This window comes from Strix uralensis, chromosome 14 (genome assembly GCF_047716275.1).
Source record: "Strix uralensis isolate ZFMK-TIS-50842 chromosome 14, bStrUra1, whole genome shotgun sequence".
Classification (NCBI taxonomy): domain Eukaryota; kingdom Metazoa; phylum Chordata; class Aves; order Strigiformes; family Strigidae; genus Strix; species Strix uralensis.
Window position 1 is genome coordinate 19,264,771 of NC_133985.1, and position 21,496 is coordinate 19,286,266.

The 21,496-nt window shown below is 45.5% G+C and overlaps 1 protein-coding gene across 6 annotated transcripts in view; it reads left to right on the forward strand.

Moving 5' to 3' along the window:
* The window catches only part of KLHL3 (kelch like family member 3), a 55,892-nt gene that overhangs the window by 11,190 nt on the left and 23,206 nt on the right, over positions 1 to 21,496 (forward strand). For 3 of the 6 annotated variants that reach the window (XM_074884234.1, XM_074884233.1, XM_074884235.1), the window contains exons 2-5: positions 2,690 to 2,806; positions 5,699 to 5,805; positions 10,886 to 11,007; positions 18,979 to 19,141. In XM_074884234.1, coding sequence (XP_074740335.1) covers positions 2,769 to 2,806; positions 5,699 to 5,805; positions 10,886 to 11,007; positions 18,979 to 19,141 — 430 coding nt within the window. In that variant the 5' untranslated portion in view covers positions 2,690 to 2,768. Of the gene's footprint in view, positions 1 to 2,689; positions 2,807 to 4,771; positions 4,936 to 5,698; positions 5,806 to 6,982; positions 7,101 to 10,885; positions 11,008 to 18,978; positions 19,142 to 21,496 lie in introns of those variants that run through there. The other 3 variants (XM_074884236.1, XM_074884237.1, XM_074884238.1) reach the window with 3 other exon arrangements.

Below are 21,496 nucleotides of genomic sequence, written 5' to 3' on the forward strand. Positions count from 1 at the left end.
AGGATGTCTTTTAGGATGCTTTTTAAAAGATTACTTTTCATACATTTTAGGAAGAACTGACTGATCTTTTTCACAAATGCTGAAGCAACGTTTTTGCTTTCAAAGTACACAAACGGTGGAGTTGAGGCTTTACGAAGGCTTGTTGATCTGACATTTACTTTGGTGTTCAATGAAACTTACCGTGTCCTTTGAACTGTATCTTTTGCCAGCAGAAAAGTTTGAACATAATAAATCTTTGGTCTCCGGCACTGGAGTGCTAATAAATAAATCTCAGCGGTGTGCTTTTTCTTATTAAAGAAGCCCCATGATTTTTGTGTGTGTTGCTTTTTGTACCCCACAAGGTCTGTCTTTGAGGATGACCGAAGCAGTGTCCCACAGCGGTCCAGCTGTCCCGCCCCAGGAGCGATGGGTACAGCTGTCCCTGACATTGCCTTTTGGTTTCACTTTCTTTTTATTCCTTTTTCTTTCTTTTTTGTTTGTTTTGTTTGCTTCCTGTACATGTTTCAGCTTTGGAGACTGAAAGCTCAGTGAAGTCCCTTGCACTTTCACTCCCTGGAGCCGGCGTGCCGCAAGGGCAGGTTTAGCTGTTTAAAAAGCAAGGGTTTACGTGGGGGTGTTTAAAGCTGTGGTCAAACTTCACTTGGCTGAAGATTTCAACCAGGGCTTTTGGTAGGTAGAACACTGAGGCTTAGCTGAATTTGGCCGTGTCCCTGGAGCAAGGAGACCCCGTCGCTGGCGTGTGCAGACCTGGGGAAGAGCCGAGTGCCGCCGCCGCTCTGTGCCTGTGAATGCCGCTGGCGGTACGTGCGGTGCAGAATGAGTCCAGCTTTCTTCGGGGACAGAAAAGCTGGTTGTGTTGTTGCCTGGTACCAGTCCCTTGAATACTGAACATGTAACAAGAGGCACTCCACTTTCTGATTTTTTTTTTTTTTTTTTCTTTTAACCCAGCCAAACTAAGCTAATTGGATGATGACTGTAACATGGTCTGGGAACTCGTCTCCCTCACTGGGACATGTGCTGAGTGATGTTGTGCTCAGCCTTGTGGCTTCACTTATGACTGAAAATATTTTGCTTGCTCAGCAAAGTGAAAGAATTGGACTTGGCTGGTTTTTGGCATTAACCTTTGTCTCGGGCACAAAGCTGGAGGCTGCTCGGTATGCAGGCACGTATTCGAGCTGTGTGCAGCTTGGCTGCTAATCAGCATCTTGTTTCTAGAAGAAGGACAATGCAACCCACCGAGGACAGCTGGGGGGGCAAAGAGCTTCGTGTGGGCTCAAGGGACACGGTGCTGGTAACAGCCACCAGTCAGGACCAGGCAACAGCGTGGGTGTAGTGTTCACCAAGGGCTTCACACTGTCAAGGGGTTGTAAATTGTGAATAACTGTTTTTTCAAACACACGTTGTGTGTGGGTATACGTGTATATAGATATCTATGTGCATGCATGCACACCTTAGCGGAGGGTGGCAGGTTGTTCTGGGAAAGGATCCCTCCACACTTCCCTGGCTTTGTACCCTCCTTCAGGCATCATCTTCTGGTCACTGGAAAAGTCAAGATGCTGAACTGCCCAGAATATGGTTTAACCTGATTCAGCCTTCTTGATTGTGATACAAGCCCAAATAATAAAGGTGGCAGGGAGGAGGGGCCAAACATGAAGCTGAGGGAGATTGTCCTTTGGAAGGAAGACTCTGAGAAGGTCTCCAGTCTGGTGCATGGTGGCCATGGGGTTACAGTCTGAGGTCTGCCATTCTCTTGGGGTTGGCTTTTGATGTGGATGACCTTGCTTGACTCGTCTTGTTTGCCTTTGCCTGCTGGCAGGTTTGAGGGGTGAGCCGTGGGTGGAAGCAGAACAGGGACCTGACTCTAAATGCTGCTTTTTTCGTAGGTGGAAACCTTTAGCTTTGAGTGATTTCACACACTTTCAGATCAGGGAGGTAGAGATATCGACCTGATGTCAATTCTGTATAAAGAGCCAGTGCTCCCAACGAAGTAATGAGGACGCGTATGTGCCTTAGGCACCTGTTGGCCTGGTTAAACACAGCACAGAACTGGGTGCATCTGGTCTGACATTACCTCTAGAGCTGGTGGTTCTGGTAGGAAGGTCTACTTTAATAATTCATTCTATAAGTTTCAGTGACACTAAATAGACCTATTTCTGAAATGGATGTGGCCTCTGTAAAGCTAATGCTTTGGAAGCTGTGCAGGGAGTTTTAATAGTCCTTTTCTACTTGCCTCTATAGAAGAAGGTACAAGTCACGTATTGCATGCTTGAGTTTTTCAGATGGGGCATTGAAGGCTAAACTTCTCTTTCTCTATATGGATGTTAAAGTATCCGTGGTACTCCTGTAGTTCCTGGTGCTGAAGTCTATTTCTATTCAGTGAGGCAATTATGTTCTGGCTTGAATTTCAACTTATACTGCTTTCCTGGCCTGAAGCCTGCAAGGCTGGGCTTTGTCCTCAAGTGTTTGGCACTTTTTCCTCTCCTTCCCTGCTGACTGAAATGTGGGTTGAGCTGGCTTTCAACATCCGTGCAGAAGTAGTTGCATTTTGTGATGCTCTTCATACAGTGAACCTGAGCCGACTAACAAACATGCAAGTAACTCCGTGCATAATCCCTGTGCTGCAGTTTTGTGATACTTTTTTTTTTTTGAAGTGTCATTGAATCAAACTTTCTACTCCTTTTTTTTTTAGCATTAAGCAGAGTTCCCGGTCCTCTGAGGCAGCTGAAGATGAAAAGGACCAGCGCACAGTGACAGTCAACCCCTCTCACATGAGAAAGGCATTCAAGGTCATGAACGAATTACGGAGGTACACTTTTGACTTAATGGGCACCCTCTCTGGTTTAGTAGAAACACGCTGATTGGAACAGGAAGGCTTCTGGGAGACTTAGAAAAAAATCTGTGCCATCTTTGTCACAGCTAATAATTGCATGTAGGGAATTAATCAACAAGTAGGAAGAGACAGCTAACATAGAGCCCTTTTGTGGTGGGTTACTCTTCCCAATCTCAGACCACTCTATTTTCCCAGCAGAAGGAAGCCAACTACGGCTCAAAAACATTATCTGAGCAATAGCCTTCATTTATAGATAATTCACTTAGTCTTTTTCATTACTTACAGCAAATTCAGCTGTAAACTATGTTCTTAACTGAGCTAATGGTCTGAAAACCAATAATAGAACATTACAGACATTAAGACACCTACGCATAATTACAGACCAAAGATTATTAATGAACAGTTCTTACTCTCTTTAACTAGCAGTGCCACTCAGTCTGGGCTTAGCACTCCAAAGTAGGGAGTGAAAAAAAAGCAACAACTTGGGAAGAATGTCAGCTCTCTACTTGCAAATTTAAAAATCCTGTTATTGGTTAAAAGAGAACACCTTGATCTCTACACAGCTGTGTGGGTACAGGGAGAATGGAGGCTGAAAAAATAGCAGCAAACAGTCTTCAGGAACTGCTGTCATCACATCAGCAATGTGGTGGCAGTGGTTAAACCAGATAGAAGTTCAGCGAGTATTTCCCTGACTAGTTCATTTCAGTCCTTTACCATTCAAATAGAGACTTAGAAACCCATTTTTAAAAAGAATTCCTATGGAAAGTACCTGCCATACCCATGAATGTATGTGCTCCCTCGCAATCCACAAAGTACTCAGAAGATGCTGTAATAGCCACCTCTCTTCTGTGGATTAAGTAGTTTCTCAATATACACGTTCTCCAGTGTGGAGAAGAATTAGAAATGTCTCCTTCCACAGATGTCTGACAGCAATTCTCAGATGAATAGGAACAGAAAATGGAAGAAATATCTTTCCCTTGTAACAGTTACGTAAAGCAGAGTATGTTTTGGTGTGTTGTTGTGTTTTTTGGTTTTTTTTCTTTTTTAATTGGCATCCCTCTAGTCCTTTCTTTGTACTAAAAGCAAAGGATCTGAAAATAGTGGTTTGTGCAGCTATATTCAGAAATCTATTGTGCTGCTATTATTCCTTTGTTAATTGAAGCGTAGTGGGAATAGTTGGAGATAGACAATGTTTCTTAGTGCCTGTGGTTAGCTAGATCTCGTGCAATACTGAAGTGATAAGACATGGAAGACTGAAAGCTGCCCTTAAGCATCTGTTTGATGTTTTCTTCTTCTGGGTATTCCTTTTTGTCAACTCCTGCTGCTGTTCTGGAATATACAGTTCTCACGGCTATTGTATGTGCATTGAGCTTGTGAACCGTTAAGCTGTCAACAATCGGTGTAAATAGCTACCTTGAATAATCATGCCTCCATTCAAATGCATTCAGAAATCTCATAGAGAGGGTCTAGAAGAATTTTGCTAAGCCTTTAGCCTATTTGTTGTATGCTGCTCACTTGAAATTTTTAGCTTTCAGATGTAGATGAAATTAATTTCATGAGTGGTACTCTAAATAACTATAGTCCAAAGAGGAATTGAACAGAGCACCTTTTACACAAGCTGAAGGAAATGAGGAAGCCTCCATTAAGAGGCTGTTAAAGAGCTCCCCTCATTGCCATCACCCCTTCCAAACTGGGGTGAATGTAGAGCACAGACTACTAGAGTTCCTACTTTCTTCCTGTTTTCCAACTATAACCCTCCATTTCACAGATGTTTTGTTCAGGTATTCCAATATATGGAGAAGAGGAGACATACCCAGTCCATTAGAAGCTGTCTGTGTGTTTATTTGATATGCAGTTTCCTAAAGACAGAGTGCAGCGTGGTAATAAGCACTTCTGAAGAGAAGGCGACATCTAGATTTACAGATGCTGATCCTTTTTCAGGCTTGACATTTGAAAAGAACACCCTTATTTTGCATTTGTATGCTCAAACATCTTAAACCAACGTATTGGGAGGCTGAACACTTCTAGCTATCGGCATCTCAGAAGCCCTGTGCAAACATTAACTAATGAATCCTCAAAGGACATACGTGGGGCTAGTAGAAAAGGTCAGTAGTTAATGAAGTGACTTTTCCAAAGCTGTACAATGAGTCAGTGGGGGAGCTCAGAAGTTTTTTTGGTTTCTGTTTGGAACCCCGTGCTTTATTCCAGTGACTCTTAATCCCAGACTAATTCATGTGGTAAAAAGTTCTCAGGCCCATGGATAAACTCCAGTGATTGACATCTCCTCACTGGGAGACGGCTGAGGCAGCCTCTGTGCTGGTCAGTGCCAGATGTTTTGGTGGTCATGTTCTTCAGGACTAAACATGGAAGGAAGTACAGAAATAACTTTCTTTTTCCACTCTACCTTTTCCCTGTGGAAAGATTAAAGTGCTGCTGGTGCTCCCTTGCACAGCTATTTCTTATCTTATAGCTGTACTACAGCTTGGCTCCAGGTAGTGCCCAAACTCTTAAGCTCTCCTGTGCCTTCTCCAAGCCCTGCTTATTTGAGAGAGGTGGAAGGAGGCCCTTACCCATCCGTTCTTTGGGCAGCATGCATGCCTAGTTTGGCTTCCAGTTTTGTTTTTTTTTTTTTTTTTTTGGGAAAAGCAGAACCACAAGCAGGGCTGCAGTATTGGGAGGACTCAGGCTTTGTTTTGTAGGCAAACGTTGGCAGGAGCTGGTAGCTGAAGGAGTAGAGGGCCTTCCCCTGGGATTTGACAGAAGCTCAGGTGCCTTGTCCTCTGCTTGCTCTTCCAGGCTCTACTGATGTAGCTTTTTACCTGACCAGTAGTTCTGAAATGATCTTTATCTTTTCTGGTGTTTTTCCAGCAAGCGGCTCCTCTGTGATGTGGTGATTGTGGCCGAAACTGTGGAGATGGAAGCCCACCGTGTGGTCCTTGCGGCCTGCAGCCCCTATTTTTGTGCGATGTTTACAGGTACTCTTCTTGACACCAGACACTGTACACGGGTTGAATGGGCCACTGCAAACCCAGAGGCTTCTGGCTGTGTCCGTGGCAGGAGCTGCAGCCCAGGCAGTAGGCATGGCCTGCGAGGAAAGGGTTTCCTCGGGAGGTGGTACGGTTAGGTCTGCAGTTGGTACACGCGGTGGATGGTGCTGGTCATCCTTGACTAATTCCATGGGTATGGGGTGGTTGTTTGGGTGTGGGGTGAGCGGGTAGTGTATGAGTCACAGGGAGGTTACTATGAGATTTGGCTCACTGCTTTTTGCGTTGGTTTTTTTTCCTCCCTTTACAAGACCTTGGGTCAGGAAAACATCATTAACATCAAGCACATGTGCCGTGCCCTAAATGTTCATGGTGCACATCAAAGAAGTTGCTGGCACAGGAGTTGTAGTTTCAAGGCTCAGCCCTGCCGATGCTGATTTGCAGTCACGGATGTTTAATCTCCCATGGCACTTTTTGCTGCTGCCCAAAATAACACCGTTGTTCTCTCGATCCCAGTGTGCTTTAGCAGCCCTGCCTTTTTGCAGGGTGTGTTGCTGCAGTCGGTATATTTTGGTAATGGCAGATGCAACATCAACGTGAAGGGAAGAAGAGGATGAAATTCTTGCTCCGATCGCCTGATCCCTATAGCAGGTGCCCTTCGGAGGCTGTGCCCAGGTGGGGCAGCAAAAAAAGCTGTGCCAATCCCAAGACAGGGAAGTGACCAGCTTATTTAAGTCATTCTAGTAAAATTAGTTTGGTCAGGAGCTCCATAGCTTCCTTCATTTTCCTTGTCCTCCTTTCCAGGATAGGAACTGACTTAACTAAATACAAAGAAGATGATTGTATGCTTCAGGGAATGGTTGTTACTGTCCCTCAGCTTCAGCATAAATGAGGTTTGGGGGTTTTGTCCCTGTTTGGTGTTCCTTTGCCCGAGGTCTAGAGGTGGCTTCTTCCTTTTAAAAGCCTTGACTTTGTTTTATTTGCTTTACTGGAAGCAGAACACAGCATTTCTGAGGAAAAAGCTTGTCATTTGGGAGGCTTTTTTCCCCTTCTGTAATGGAGGGGGGGAAAAAACCTCATGTGTAAACAGATGTCTGAATGTGAGACGAGATGTGAGGTTTCGCCATGGTGGCTTTGTCAGCGTGGTGAGCTAAGGTGGAGAGCATTTGTGTTTTCTAGGGCACTGACGCTGCACCGTGGAAGTGGGTATTGGCCGTGGTGGCGAGGCAGAGGAGCAAATGCTGCTCAGAGGCAACTGTTTGCACAGGGCACCTCGAGGAGGACTTGTGAGTGCTTGTGATGCTCGTTTCTGACGAGAAGTTTAAAAAAGAAAAATTGTTGGAAAAACCCTCTAATCCTTAGAGGTCATCTGAGCGGGAAGGTGGCGGTGCGGGGCTGCTCATGTTTCCATGCAGGAATTCTCTGGGCCGTGTAATCCCTCACGCTGTGAGTTAAACAGTAAGCAGCTAACCGCCGTCATGTGGCTGGGCTGGGTGACAGCCTTGGTGGCTGCCAGTCCCCTCCCTCTGACATGTCCCCGGGGGCAGTGGGTCAGGCAAAGACCAGTTCTTCCTTCACTTTTGGCCTAGCTAGTCCCAAATTTCTAAGGTCTGGATCAGCGATGCAACCCAATGACTTGGGGGCAGCCGCCCCATGTGGGTGTTTGCAGGACTGGGCAGGAGCTGCTTGTGCATGCTGAGTCCCCACTGGAGGAGTTTTGGGGAGTTGGGAGGGGTCCCCCAACAGTGCCGGCAGCCACGCGGTGGTGAGTGAACAGTGGCAACCGAACTTGACTTTGGGCTCATGAATAACCTTGTGATGACCTTGGGGTCTTTCCTAAACCATCTAGTGTCTTCTGGTTAGGCATTCCTCTTTGAAATAGCCTTGGGAAGTCCGAAAATGATCAGGCACATCTTCCATTTGTATCTTCCACTGCTGAAGGAGAGATGGGACCCAGCACTTCTTGACTGAGTGTCCCTTCCTGTAGTGGCTTTCTAGAGCATTTTGGATGGTGGCTGGTGCTCATTGGCACCATTATGTGGGGATGCCTGAGGACAGTAATTTCTATCCATTTAGAAGGAAACACAATCATTTCAGAAAGAGTAACAGATACTTCAGTTATGCTGCTAGGACTGCTCCTGTGAGATACCTGGGGGAGCTTCAGAAGTGCTGAAGGAGGAAGCAGCAGCGCAGAAAAACCTCCCTTGCAGGTCTAGTGTGCTGCTTCAAAGCGCTCACCCCACACGCAAGAGGCTGCGGTTTTGTTATCCATTGCACTTGTGTTCTCCTTCAGCACATCTCTGACTTCGGAAACAACAAAAGCTGTAGCTGTGCACTGGGAAACCTCTCTGGAGTGCAGTATGTAGGAGGCAGGGCAAGCTGCTGTGCTGGGTAAACAAGGCGCTGTGAGCTGCTGCAGTTTTGACGGTGTGACAGAGCAGGAGAGCTCTGCTCTCTCCCTGCCCTCGTGAGCCAAGGGGAATGGAGAGAACACTGCTGGGTGTTGAGCGTGATGCATGAAGGGCTTACCTTCACGAGGGGCTGGTATCTGCAAAGTCTATCCCCTAGAGAGGGTCTGCTTGGAGCCCCTCTGCCTGTTTTACCTGCCTTCGCTCCCTCCTACCCTGTCCCTCGTGTCTGCCCGACTGCAGCGGTGTGGGGATGGGGTCTGTGCAGGGCAGCCCTTTCTCTGCACAGCCCTTAGGTATGAGAGATGATGCTAGTGCTTTGAATTATTCTGTAATTAAGGTAGGTGAGGCTCGAGTCTGACTTATGAAAGACATCCTAGGGGTTGGGTTCTGTGGGCTTTAAGATGTGGGTTTTTTTTTCTGAAGGGATGTGGGATGAGATGCTGTAGTTGACCTACCACTCCGCTGCCCGCAGCCACGCGTTAGAGGCTGCGTTTGCCTTAGGTCTGTGCTTGGAGGAGGGGGCAGCTTGTTGCCTGCTCCTGCTCTGTACCAACCCCTGCCTTAGTTCACTTGTGGTGTCTTTAGGTTCTTCCTCACTCTGCAGCATTGGAGACCTGTCCAGAGCAGCACCCTCTGGCAAGTGGCAGGCACTCGATCGTGCCAGCGTGGCCGGAGGGGTCGGGTCCCATCCGACCGTGGGGCACAGCACACGAGACTCCCCTTTCTCATCGTGCGCTGGGCTGTTACCAGAGCAGAGGCAGCGGAGGCCGTTAGCATGCAGGGCTGGCAGCTTGCTGGTGGGTGTGGAAGCCCACACAGCCTTTATTTTTGTTGCCTGTGTCACATGAACACCACAAAGACAGATGATGTTATTGGATCGGTCCCTCCAAGCTATTTCTGCATCGATCTCCGGGTGCGTGCGTCTGAGCCTCCCCTCTGCCCCACAGACGCTGCAGGGCTCCGGCTGCTCCCTGGCTCTGCGGGTGGGGTTTGGCTGGGTGCTCCTTATGGGCACCTCCGGCTCCACGTAGGCTGATGGGGACTGGCCTGTTCTCAGAAGCCCCCTCTCATCTCTGGAGATGTTATTTTTGGGGGCGAGGAAATGTGTGGAGGAGATTGACATTTATTTTGTCAATTAAAAAGTCCTACCTGCTTTGAAGGCCTCCCAAATGTAGGTCATTTATCCCATTGTACTTGTACATTTGCATTCATGGGCTTCTCTGAATAACATTTTATTATTTCATTTTAAAAATTGAATTTGGGGCAAATATTATTGCAGTCTACATTTCCCTTGGGACATTGTTGGCTCTTCTAATACTTATGGTCTGACCCCACTCCTCTTATTTACCTCCTTATTGGCATAAGTGAATCTTGCAAAGTTCAATTTCCAGGATCCAGATTTTGCTCAACCTTGGACCCCTTTAGCATCCAGCTCTGCTGTGCACTTAATGTGCCCGGCCACGTCTTGTTGCACGCTGTACAGAGATGTAGGGTATAATTTCTTCTCCCATAGATTGCAGGAACTATTTTTCCTCTCAATCCTACAGCAGTACTGAGTCACCAGATTTCTTAGAGTAGTGATTAGTCAAGCCCAGGTTTAAGAATTCACACTTCTTCACGCTCTCCTTTGTTTAGCTTTGTTTCTTCACTTACCGTTTTCTTTCTGCTTGGGAATTTGTTCTTTCTTTTCTGTGGTTCCTCCAGATATTGGTGATTAAAACCCAGGTGAGGTCACTGTGTGCGTGGATGCTGGAATGGCCCGGGGAGTCCTTTCTCCTCCTCCTCACAGCGTTCTTTTGTTCCTGTGACATGCTCCTGTTACACATGGTGTATGTGTGTATGGTGCCTGCACAGCGTTGGCCACAACAGCGATGGGGAAGGTGCACATGAAGCACTGGTTCATGTGTAGGCTCTTACACAGATATGGCTTTTACTTGTATATACAAGTATATAGGGGAAATTATTGCTCTAGTTCTGCATATTTGGTTTTTTTTTTTTTTTCAAAGTTATTTTTTGGGGAAAGGCTACAGTTTGGATCCAAAGGCTGCCTCGCCTCTGAGGTGTGAGGTTGGGAAGGTGAGAGATGAGATATACAACTTTCTGCACAGATACTTTGTATAAGCTGTAACTGTGTGGACAGGTTACAACAGGGTAATTTAGGAGAGAAGCTTGCAGCGCACTGGATGTAACTGCTGACGTGTGTGCTTGTTTTCCTCAGCAGGTTTCAGGTTCTTTCTAAAGAAAGAGGCTAATGCTGCCTTGCTTTTATTGTAGGGTATACCACAAAGCACCCTAACTTAGCTGTTGCAACTTACTCATCTACCCATATATATATAAAATTTAAAAAATACATGTAATAAATATATAAAATATATATATTTTTAAAAAAGCTTATCTAAGATTTGTCCACATTCTCTTTGAATCTGTCTCTGTGCTGAGACATGGTTGAGGGTCATACTGTTGTTTTTTTTTTTTTAGTCTCTATATGTGTTTGAATGCCAGTGAACCGTGGCAGGTTCTTTTCTCGCAAGAAATTGAGCTTGTGCCAGGGCAGTCTTTTAGTCAGATACCAGGAGGATGTGCTGGAGGTATGGGGAGTAAGGGCCTACAGTGAGGTCCTGCAAAGCAAACTTTAACTGTCCTTTTGAAATGAATTTCAGGAGACATGTCTGAAAGTAAAGCCAAGAAGATTGAGATAAAAGATGTCGATGGGCAGACCCTGAGGAAGCTGATTGATTACATCTACACTGCTGAGATCGAGGTCACGGAAGAGAACGTGCAGGTAGGTCTGGTTCAGCAGCTGCTGTGGACACCCAAGTAAAAAGCTTTGAAACTTAAAGGCACAGGTCCTTGGGGGGTGAGTGATCTCTTCAGGCTGCAAAAAGCAAAAGGTTGAGCTTGAAAAGAGCTACTTCCAGCCTCTGTTTAGTCTTGAGGCGCTTTGCTGCTTTCCCAGCACTTAAGTCATGTTGCATTTAGCTTTTGTGTCGAGCTTTTCTAACGAGAGCAGGCATTTGCCTTCCAAGAAGCTGTGCTAACTTGTGGGTCAGTCTGTCGAAGGTCAAAATAGACTGAAACAAGCAGCAAGTCAAATGTTGTTTTTAAGGTCATGGCAGAGGAATCTGGTTGTTAGTTTTTAAACTCTTCTGGGTAGTTTGAGTTGTTTGGCAGAGCTTTGAGCGGAATATGTTGTTCAAATGACAGCATTCTTCCTTTTCTTTTTTTGTGTGTGTGCGCTCTGTCTTGAATTTCTTTGAGGTAAATATTTGTCCAGAAGTGGAAAGAGTAATTGAAAGGCAGCCTACAGATAAAGCAGGATGCTCAGGAAGAGAGCGTTTTGCCATGTCACGTGGCTGTGGCTGCTGGTAAAGCTTTTTCTTTGACTCCGCTTGTATTTGTGGTAAGAAAATGGCTCTGCACTTAGCCACTGATTTCTGGAAGGGACGCTGGGAGCTTGTGTGTGGACGTGCTTTTTGGTTGGTTTCCATTTTTGTTTGCACGTGGCAGTTTGAGTCTGTTGTCTTCCTCTCTGTGACTTGGATGTTGATCAGGGTAACAAGTCTGTGTCCGTGATGCTGAGGAGAGAGGGGCAGTGCTGCTGTGTGCATTCTGTTGACCTAATTAAGATGGCAAAATTAGGCTGGTTCTGCTTGAAATGAGGTTTTTGCTGTGGATGGGACATCCTCTTGTGCTCTGGTCCCTCAGGGAGGGTGCAGGTTCTTGCTGACCCGTTGCTCTTCCTACAGGAACTTGGACAAAATCCTGAGCTATGTCCACTTTGCAGTCTAAGCCCTGTGCCATCCTTTGTGACTTAAGTCTGGGGGTGCATTTTTCTTGCCCGTTCTGCCCTCTAGTTTTACAAACTTGACTTTCTCGCATGCACTCAACCTGGTAGTTGTCACATTGGTAGGAGTGTGGACCCTGGTTGTCCTATGGTGAGGCTGAAGACCAGCAGTGAGGAGACCTTCAAGGTGCCATTACAGCCAAGAAGCTGAGGCTCAGACCCAACTGTGGGTCACCTGGACGAGCTGTCTGCTGTGTAGCCCACTCTTAATTACAGTGTGTAGTCAGGGATGGAGGTGGAGTTCCTTGGACCTCTGGGATCTTCCATTGCTGGAGGAAAAATGACATTTACACGCTCTCAGGCTGGTCCCTTTTCCTGTGGGAAATGTGAAGAGTATATCCACGTGCTTTCTGAAACGTATGCTTTCCTTCCATGCTGCTGGTTGTTAGGTGGCCCAGAAGCACCCACTCGGCACGTGGGACGAGATGCACTCAGGATACCATCTGGTGTGCTGGCCCCAGTCAGTCTGCCTTGAATGGAGCTTGCTTGAAGTGCCTACGTGTGCTCTGGCCCTGTTCCCATGGGAGCCTTTCAGTGCTCGAGTGCAGCTGCACCTGGGTAGGAGCAGCGTTGTGGGAGCTGGAGCAGGCTGGAGAGCCACCTCAGTCCTCCTCTGCCTTGGCAGCACAGGCCTGCCCAGAAGGTCACTGAAGAAGTCCAGATGTTACCTTTTCTGAGCAACTGGAAAGCTATCTTTTTTAGTAAAACCTAACCAAAGTCTGCCTTCCGTGGCCTAGGGATTGCAAAAAAAAGTAAGAGCCCTGTCTATATTTTGTCTTCCGTATCTCAGACTGTAAGATAAAATAGAAGTTTGGTGAATACTAAGGTTTGGGCATAGTGGTTTTTCCCAGTCTAGTCAAGTAGGTCCTTTTACTACAGGATTTATTTAAATAACTGCTCTGTGAGTAACTCCTTAGGTTGGAGGTAAATTAATTGATGGGAGCTAAGAAATGAAGCTGAACTAATGGAAGATTAACTGACAATTCAAATTTCATTATGTTTTAAAAATGTCCATGCTGAAAATGTTTTATGGAAGTTAATATAATTTTGTGATAAAACCAATAGAAAGTTTAAAGAGAAATTTCCATCCTGTCTCTGGGTGTTTTACCCCTGAACAGAATGCCATAAATACATTAATATTCACCTGCAGCCACAGGAAGAACAGTTTACAGAAAAGAATATTCTGTGATTCATTGGAAAGGTTCACATCAGTGAAGGCAAACAACATGAACAACAAAATATTAACCTCCTTGAAGTCTTTTCTTTGGATTAGCAATGTCAGTCTTAGGAAGAAGTGAGCAGGTTTAGTCCCTTGCATTGTCACATCCTCCTGCTGCACAGCTTTGTGTCAGCCATCCAGCTGGAAGGATGCCTCGTTGTGTTGTTGGCTGTGGTGTTTCAGCATGTTGTTTGGGCATGGTAAGACTTTTCTCTTTTCCCAGAGGGTATCTCCTGAGGTCTCCTATTGCCATGTCATGTGCTCTGATGCATTTATAAAGGGGCATTAATAAAGGGGCATTTTTAAAGGGGTTTTTCAGACTACCTCAGCAGCTGTAAGAAGTAATTTCTGGGCATAGGTGCCAGGTAATTTCCCTGTAGAAACTACAACAAAAAAGATTGCTAAATGGCATTAACTGAAGAGATGCAGTCAAGCTACCCAAAGATGTGAATAAATGAAAAGACAGTATCTTGTCAGTGAGCAAAATAAAATGAGAGCAGAACTGAAATGAGAAAAAGATGAGCAGCAAAGGTAACATGGAGTGCAGGAATGAGTGTTCCCAAGTGTGCTCCAATACTGAGTGGTGGCCAGCACTTCACAACAAAAAGTCTTTTTACTGTATTTTTGTTGTTTCTTTTCTAATAGAAACCTGTCTTTTTTTTTTTTTTTGTTTTGCTTTTATAGGCCTGGTGTGGTGTTCAGGAAGTGAAACTCTTTTTCTAAGCACGTGTTTTTGTAGCTGATTGTCATTTCATTGTACAAAGTGTTTTGTTTTGGGTTTGTTGTTGTTGTTGGTTTTTTCTGTTTGTTTTTTTTTTTTTTTTCTTTTAAGTAAGGAAGGATGTGTGTACAAGGGAACAAGCCTGTACAGTCAGTTCCAATCATTGTCTATGTAGTGAATTACTGGGAGGAGTTCATTCAATTTCTCCTCAACAGAATGTCCCAAATGTGCAGGTAGAGGGGGTTTTCAGTCCCCCCTAGCTCGATGAAGGAGAGTACTGAGCTCATGTGGGAGCGAATACTTTCTTCTAACAACGTTGGGGGTATGTGGGTAAGAATCGCCCCAACAAATGCAATCCTGCTTTATTCATTGGAACTTTGTTTTTAGAGTGAGATTTAAAGGCAATAGAGAGGCAGCAGTAGGAGGACTCAGGGATAATGGATGATAGAGAAGCTTCTGTGCCCAGCGGTGTTTTGCCTCTGAACACACATTTGGGATTTAACCTCCCACTTGTTTGGAAGGCATGGAGCAGTGGAAGAATTTCTGTCTTCATTGCAGTCATGTTGTAGTCTCGGAAAAAATCCATCCTGGGATTTCTGTCCCTGCTTGCCTTCTGCTGTTCCTCTTCTGTTGCACCCCACATCAAGGTTGGTTGTAAAGATTCATATGCGTGACGGAAAGATCTCATTCATCTGAAGGTGGAGCTTGATAAACTTATTTGGAAGAAAGTTGTGCTGTGCAGTTTCTGTAAAAGTGAGAAAAACTAAAGTAAGCGACTTGATGAAGTTCACAGGAGCTCACGTGCAGCCCTGGTTGGCTTGAATGGAAACCACATGCACGTGTCAAACAGAGCAGAGGGCCTGCTGCTCCTCATGCCTGTACGGGCTAGCTGGCTGTTTTAACATACTGGTTCCTTGAATTTTTCAGTTAGGTCTTGATTTTGCAGCTGAACTGGCTGCATTGCTGCTTGTTTTCCAACATTCATATCAAACCTGTCAGCTCAGTGAAGAGTGATGGGAGCAAAGTCCAGCAATAAAGAAGCAGCTCAACACAGTGTCCTTGAGCAGAGCTAAATGAAGAGATTTGGGAGGAGGCCTCTTGTTCTCCGTGGTGGTCCTGGACCTCTGGCTGTAGACAGTGACTACAGTCCCTCTTCAGCGTGTGCAACCCATCCTTACTGATGGCACTTAATTACTTGCAGGCAGCCTGAGAATTACCCTTCCAATTAAGTCATTACTATTAGGGTTGTAATATTCACTGGGAAAAATCCTGATTAACCTGATTTTGCAATTAAATTCTTACAAATGAGGTGCGACGTAAGAAAGTGTGATGTGTCCTTGTATACTACCACAGTTTGAGATATGGCTCGGATGGAAAGAACAAAATCTGAAATCAGCTGTCTGGAGGAAACAGATATTGAAACTGTCAGCTTTGCATAGTAATTGTAATAAAAAATGGCTTGAGAAAGGAAGAAAAAAGCTTTGCCAGAAGCTGTAGCATTTCCTTTTCAGATGTGTGCTTCTGCACCTCAGCTCTCCCTGGGGACTTAGGACTTCACAGCGAGGAAGGAGAGTATCTGTGGCAGATGCAGTTTTGATGATAAAGGTGTGATAAGTGGGTCAGTTCATCTCCCTTCTCCCTGTTCACTCCAAAAGCTGCAACTATAGTAGTTGCAAGCGCAGTGTGAGGCAAAGAGCCTTTCAGCTCAGCTTTAGGAGACGCAGTAAATCAGAGCTATCTTCCTTCCTCAAGCAAAAGCTCCTTGCCATGCATCGCCCTCCTGGAGCGCTGGAGAGCCCTGGTCAACAGCAGGGCTGACTTCTCTGGGGTGTTAGAGCAGGTGGGGGCCCTTCCTAGGCCTATAGAAGGCCTTTTAAATTGGAGTGGCCTAACAGAAAGGTGAGGAGAAACTGGTGGATTTGGCACCAGAGGACTATGCTGGGTCTGATGTGAATTCTCCACATTTTTATCCTGTTGTTTAACCAAGGGACAGTGTATCTGCTGTGTGGTGAAGTTGGAAAAGGTGGATCAGGAGGGAAGTTGCCAGCTGCTCCCCTGTTTTCTCTCTCACCTCTATATCCCTTGTCCTTCTCCTGCCTGCTCCTGGAGAGGTTTTGTGGCTCCCTGATCCTGTCACACATGCCTCTGCCTGGGCTATTTCACTTCAGGTGGAGCATTTAAGTAGAAGCATTGTTGTTCACTCTCTGCACTGCCTGGTAGCACTTGGGGAGTGATAAAGCCTAACTGCCTTCCTTGCACTGAAAAGCCACATTACAGTAACGTAGTTTTATCTCCTCTACTTGTGCAGTTTAGAGCTGTTCATTTACAACAGAGTATTTAACCTGTCTTGCAAACACAAAATCTGCTTGTTTCTCTGGTCATGGATTCCCCTGTGAGGGTGCCTGGGAGCTGTCTCCCTGTTGGGGTTGATGTGCAGTCCCAGCTGTGGCCCTGGATGTGCTGCTGAGGATTACAGCCAGTACTCTTGCTTGGCTTCCAATTTGACTAAATTGTCAAAGCTGCTTATAAGCTTTAATACATCCCCTGTCTTGGGGAAATATTCCTGTCCCCATTTTGCAGAGGAGGAATGGTGTGGGTTAACTTTTGGCCAAGGCTGTGTCAGAGCAGGGAACTAACCCCAGTCTCTGAAGTCCAGCGTTAATGCCCGGCCTACTGAATGAACCTTATAGCAACGCAGAGCACTTTTGGCTGAAAGATGTGTCTAGTTCAGAGACATCAAAGGTTTATGGAAGTATTTAATTGCACAGGCAATGTTGTGTAAAACATGAGATTTGTGCAGAGTCTGCAGAGCGAGAGAGCACAGCTGGTGAAATAGATGGTTATGGCTCATATGTACACACATACCATAGATGAGGTCCTGGACATAACTGACTTCTTTGCTAAACAAGTTTCAGTAGCAATAGCAGATAATTTTGACATAGTTTCAAAAGATGATTCGATTTTGGTATGGAGGCTGGTCTGGTTGGGAAGCCAGCTCTCTAAATCGTTCACAGTGGTTGGAGCTCAAATATTAAGAGCCAAATCCAGACCCAAGTGAGTCACTTGCCTGGATATTAATGGGGTTGCAGTTTGGTCCTGCTGCATGTTTAGGCAGGGCATTTCCTCTTGTTATTTCTAAAGGAAACAGACTTTGTGCTAGCGGATATCCTTTGCTTGCTTTTCGCCTTCCCTGGTAAAAACAAGATGAGTGGCGAGATGTTCAGCTGGAAAATAAAAAAGAGAAAATCCACTCATCTCTTGATAGGCTATTTATATCCTACTTCTGAAAAGTACTATATGATAATGTCCCTTTCCCAATAACTGCAGTGGTGTAAGGCTCTCTCAAGCCAGCACGAGGCTGTAATAGCAGTACAAGGATGTCCAGGGGGCTGTAGTGGGTATTAGTGGTGGTGGTGAGTATCTTCTGTTTTGGAGGCAATATCCCAAAACACTCGGGGTAAGCAGCCTACGTGGATTTGCAGGCGTACACACTGGATGGGTGGGGGGTACATGGAGGAAGCTCTGGCTGGTATCTGGCCAGAGATGATTTGCAGGGAGTCTGACTTCTTCACCCCTAGCCCTTATGCAGCTCAGGTGCTCACCTTTCTGCTGATATAAGGAGATGGTTCAGCTAGATAGAAGGTGGTTCACAGCTAGGTTTCAAAAATGCGAGAGCATTGCTATCTTGATTTAATCAAAACCACAAACTAATCTCCTCCTAACATCAAGAGGCTTGGGCCAAAATGGGCTCCCAGGTTAATTGCTTTGTGTTTTTTTTTAACGTTACCTGTTGGAGTGGCTGCTTGGCAGCAGTTAGACACCGTACAGCTGAGCTGGAGCTGGAATATGTCAGTGGCTTAGAAAAGTCCTGGGGCAGGTTGTGAGTGTCCTGCCCTGATGTGGAACAGGACTGTGGGTGCAGGCGGGCAGGGGCACGGAGGGGACATCTTTTTCCCTTCCCTGCCATTGAGATCCAGGGAGGTGAATGCTGTTAACCTATTTGTTTTGTTTAACAGCTGCTAGGTTTTTTGAGTCGGAAATAATTTTCCGGAAATCTGTGCTCAGATGGTGAGCCCAGATGCCCAGTTGGAAGGACATGTGTGAAGCTGCGAGAGCTACGGAAGAGCTGGAGTAAGACACGTCTGCAGTTGCTGTATGACATAAGAAAGGAAGTAGCTGATGTCCCAGGCTGTAACATCCCAACTGACTTTATTTTCTACTTCCTGTCCCGCTCACGTGCCTCAAAGGTGGTTTTTCCAGCAGATGTCACATTCCTGATCCACTCTGTCTCCCTTTTCTGCACTGAGTTTTGTAGATACAAAGCAGTACCTCATTTTCAGATGCAGTCATGAACCACAAGTGTCCACAGCATTTTGTGTGAGTGAAAATGAGTGCTGTTGGTTTGAATAGTTGGCCCCATCTCTCCTGAGAGCTTTGCTGTCACCAAAACCTGCTTGAGCTTCTGTGAACTCCCTCTCTTACATGGCCGTTGGGGCACCCTGCTCACAAGCTAATACGGTTTTGTTGGAAATAAGAAAGTTCAAGGCTTTGAGGGGTGCTGGGCTGCTATGGGCTTTGAATGTGATGGTAACGCATATAAACAATATAAAGCTGTCCAGGGAAAAAGAAAAATCATCTATGTGCAGGACCTACCTGCAGCAAAGCCAGATATTCAGGTGCACCTGTGGTTGCTTGGGTTTTGTCCTCCCTTCACCTGCCTTGAGGTCTTGTGGGGAGAAGACATGAGGAGAAGAGCTCTGCTTTTAGCCCAGCATGGGGTAGCTGTTTCCATCTCTCACAGCACGGATAGAGATCTTCTGCATATGGATAATGCTAAAACTTTAACCTTCCTTCTCATACCCCACAGGGATGTGTTCCTGTCTGAAGAGGAATTGCGTCTAATTTGTGCAAGCTGTGAATCAAACCTTCTCTGATGCCAACTCTTAATTCCCCTTTCTTGCCTTTACAGGTTTTGTTACCAGCTGCTAGTTTACTGCAATTGATGGATGTTAGAAAAAACTGCTGTGACTTTCTTCAGTCCCAGCTGCATCCCACAAACTGCCTTGGAATCCGAGCTTTTGCTGATGTGCACGCGTGTACCGAACTGCTGCAGCAGGCAAATGCCTATGCAGGTGAGGGCAGGGTTTGTTGAGTTAAACCTGCTTCCAGGTACCGCGACTCGTAGGTTGAGCAAGATCAGCACATCCTGGTTGGTCTCTTCATGCTTCTAGTATTAGAACAGGAAGGGAATACTTTATCGGGTTGTAGACTTGCAACTTTCTGTGATGCTGCAAATTGTGAAGTGTGGTTTGGTTGCAGGGGAACACCTAAGGAGGTAAAAAAAACCTGATCCTCTGGATTCCAGCCCACAGAATAGTTCCTTAGTATGTTCCTAGTAAGCTCTTTGGCTGCCTGTTCAACAGCACAGTGTTGGCGTGCTGGTGTCCCCTCCATGTACGCTGCCCCGTGAGAGCAGTAGGCAATGCTGGGGATTTATTCTAGGAATAAATGGCGCTGGGCAAAATTAAATCTTGTGGGTAGGACTGGGAACGCTCAGCTAAAATTGTCATGCGGTTTGAGCCTCTGATCTGTGGAGCAATGGCCACTTACCCCAAGGGTGGACAGACTCTTGTTTCCTTGAGAGTGGATGTGTTTGGTTGCAGTAAGTAGGTGCAGGCAATGCAGCCTTTCTCCTCTATGTCATAAATGTAAAGATGTTCCAAGCAGCCCCATGCTCTTAACTCCCTGGCACTTTCCAGTCTCCTCTGGCAGAGTTGCCCTTGACCTCTGCTTGCGAGAAGCTAGTAGTTTTCTACTCAGTTTGCTTTTCTGTCTATTTGTATAGGGAGAAATACACCTGCTGTCTCCCAGAGCACCTGCTCTGTCCTGCAACGTTTCCCTTGGAACAGTTTTGTCCTTAATTGGACCATAAGTAGGCTCAGTGGAATAAAAATGTGCCCACCAAGTCCTTCCCTATTGTCCTGCAAATAAAAGTAAAACCTTTTCAGCTGCTCTGGCTGTATTATCCCCTGGAGGAAAAGGTACCCTGGAAGGAATGGTTAATTGTATAAAAGCTTGCTTGTAATATCTCATTATCCTTGCTTCCAGGCCCTGTTTAATCTTTAACCCAACAAGCAGTGCATTCACTGTATATTTATTTGGTTGTTTGGCAATTAGAAAGTCTGCTTTGTTGTTTTATTGGCCTTCATAAGTCCCAGTTAGTACCACAGCCCATGTAATGTTAATGGAACTCCATTAATAAAAATGCCATTAAAATTCTTTTCACTATGTTGTTTATGTAACAGCGTTAAACCAAGACAGAAGTCCCCAAGCTCAAGAGTCCATGCATGCATGAGCTCAGTTACTTGAGAAATGCTTAGTTCTGGCCAACGGATAATTTTAGTAGGTGGAGGAGCCTTCTTGATACAGGCATGAGTTACTTTATTCAAATCAGTAAATATTTTTACTTGCTTCCAACTAATAACAAGAGATCAAATATCTTTCTACTGCCAGATGCCAGTCCAGAATGAATAGGAGATTGTATCCAGAAGTCAGAGAGCATCCAGCTTACTGTGTGGGGAACATTTCCTGCTTCTCAAGTATTTAAGGCCAGAAGAGTTCATTAGATCTTATATATGATTTCCAACACAACTGAGTATTAAACTTCATCCAGATACTGCTGTTTTTAGTCAGAGCCTTTGGCTTAGCTGTGGTGTTTTGGTCCCCATTAGACCAAGTAGGGTCCATGGTTGGGGAAGCACAAGTGTCCTCTGCAGCACCAGCATTGTTGAGGAGTTTTCAGGCGCAGTCTCCAGGGAGCTCCTCTGTGGAAGTTACTCCAGCTTGTGTCCCTGGGGTACTGCTATTTGGCAGGCAAAGCACTTTGCAGATGTGAAAACTAGAGGCAGATCTTGCTGTGGAGGGAGCTCTTTGAATACATGAGTCTGAGCTTCTCAAAGCTAAAGGATTAGAGCTTGAAAAAAGCTGCTTCAGATAAAGTGTCTGAGATTCATGTTTCTGTATTTCAACCAAAGATAAGTGAGACCCAGCAAATGGCAAGTGAGATTAAATTGATGTGTATATAACAAATGCTTGCAAAACTAAAATTGTCTGCAACTGGCTAATAATGGTTTTGACCTAGAAATTATTTTTTAGAAAGTAATTCTTTCCTAGTGCCCTTTGGCTAGATGTAAAGCTTGACAGATTAGATGATCCTTTTTGGACCTGTATTGCAATCAGTCATAATTCTTCCAGTTTGGGATTATAAAGAGTGATGTGTATTTTGTTTTCAAGTGGCTCCCAAAGTTACAGCATGGAGGGATTTGGAGGCAAAAAGAGAGAAAAATAAACTTGTTCAGTTGCAGACTTGAGTGGAAAGGGGACAAGCTGCTGGGGAAGATGGGTGCTGAGGGTTTGGAGCAGGAGAGAGGTTAAATTTACACATTTGGGGGAAAGAAGTAGAAGGTGGAAGGAGAGAAGGAGAGCTG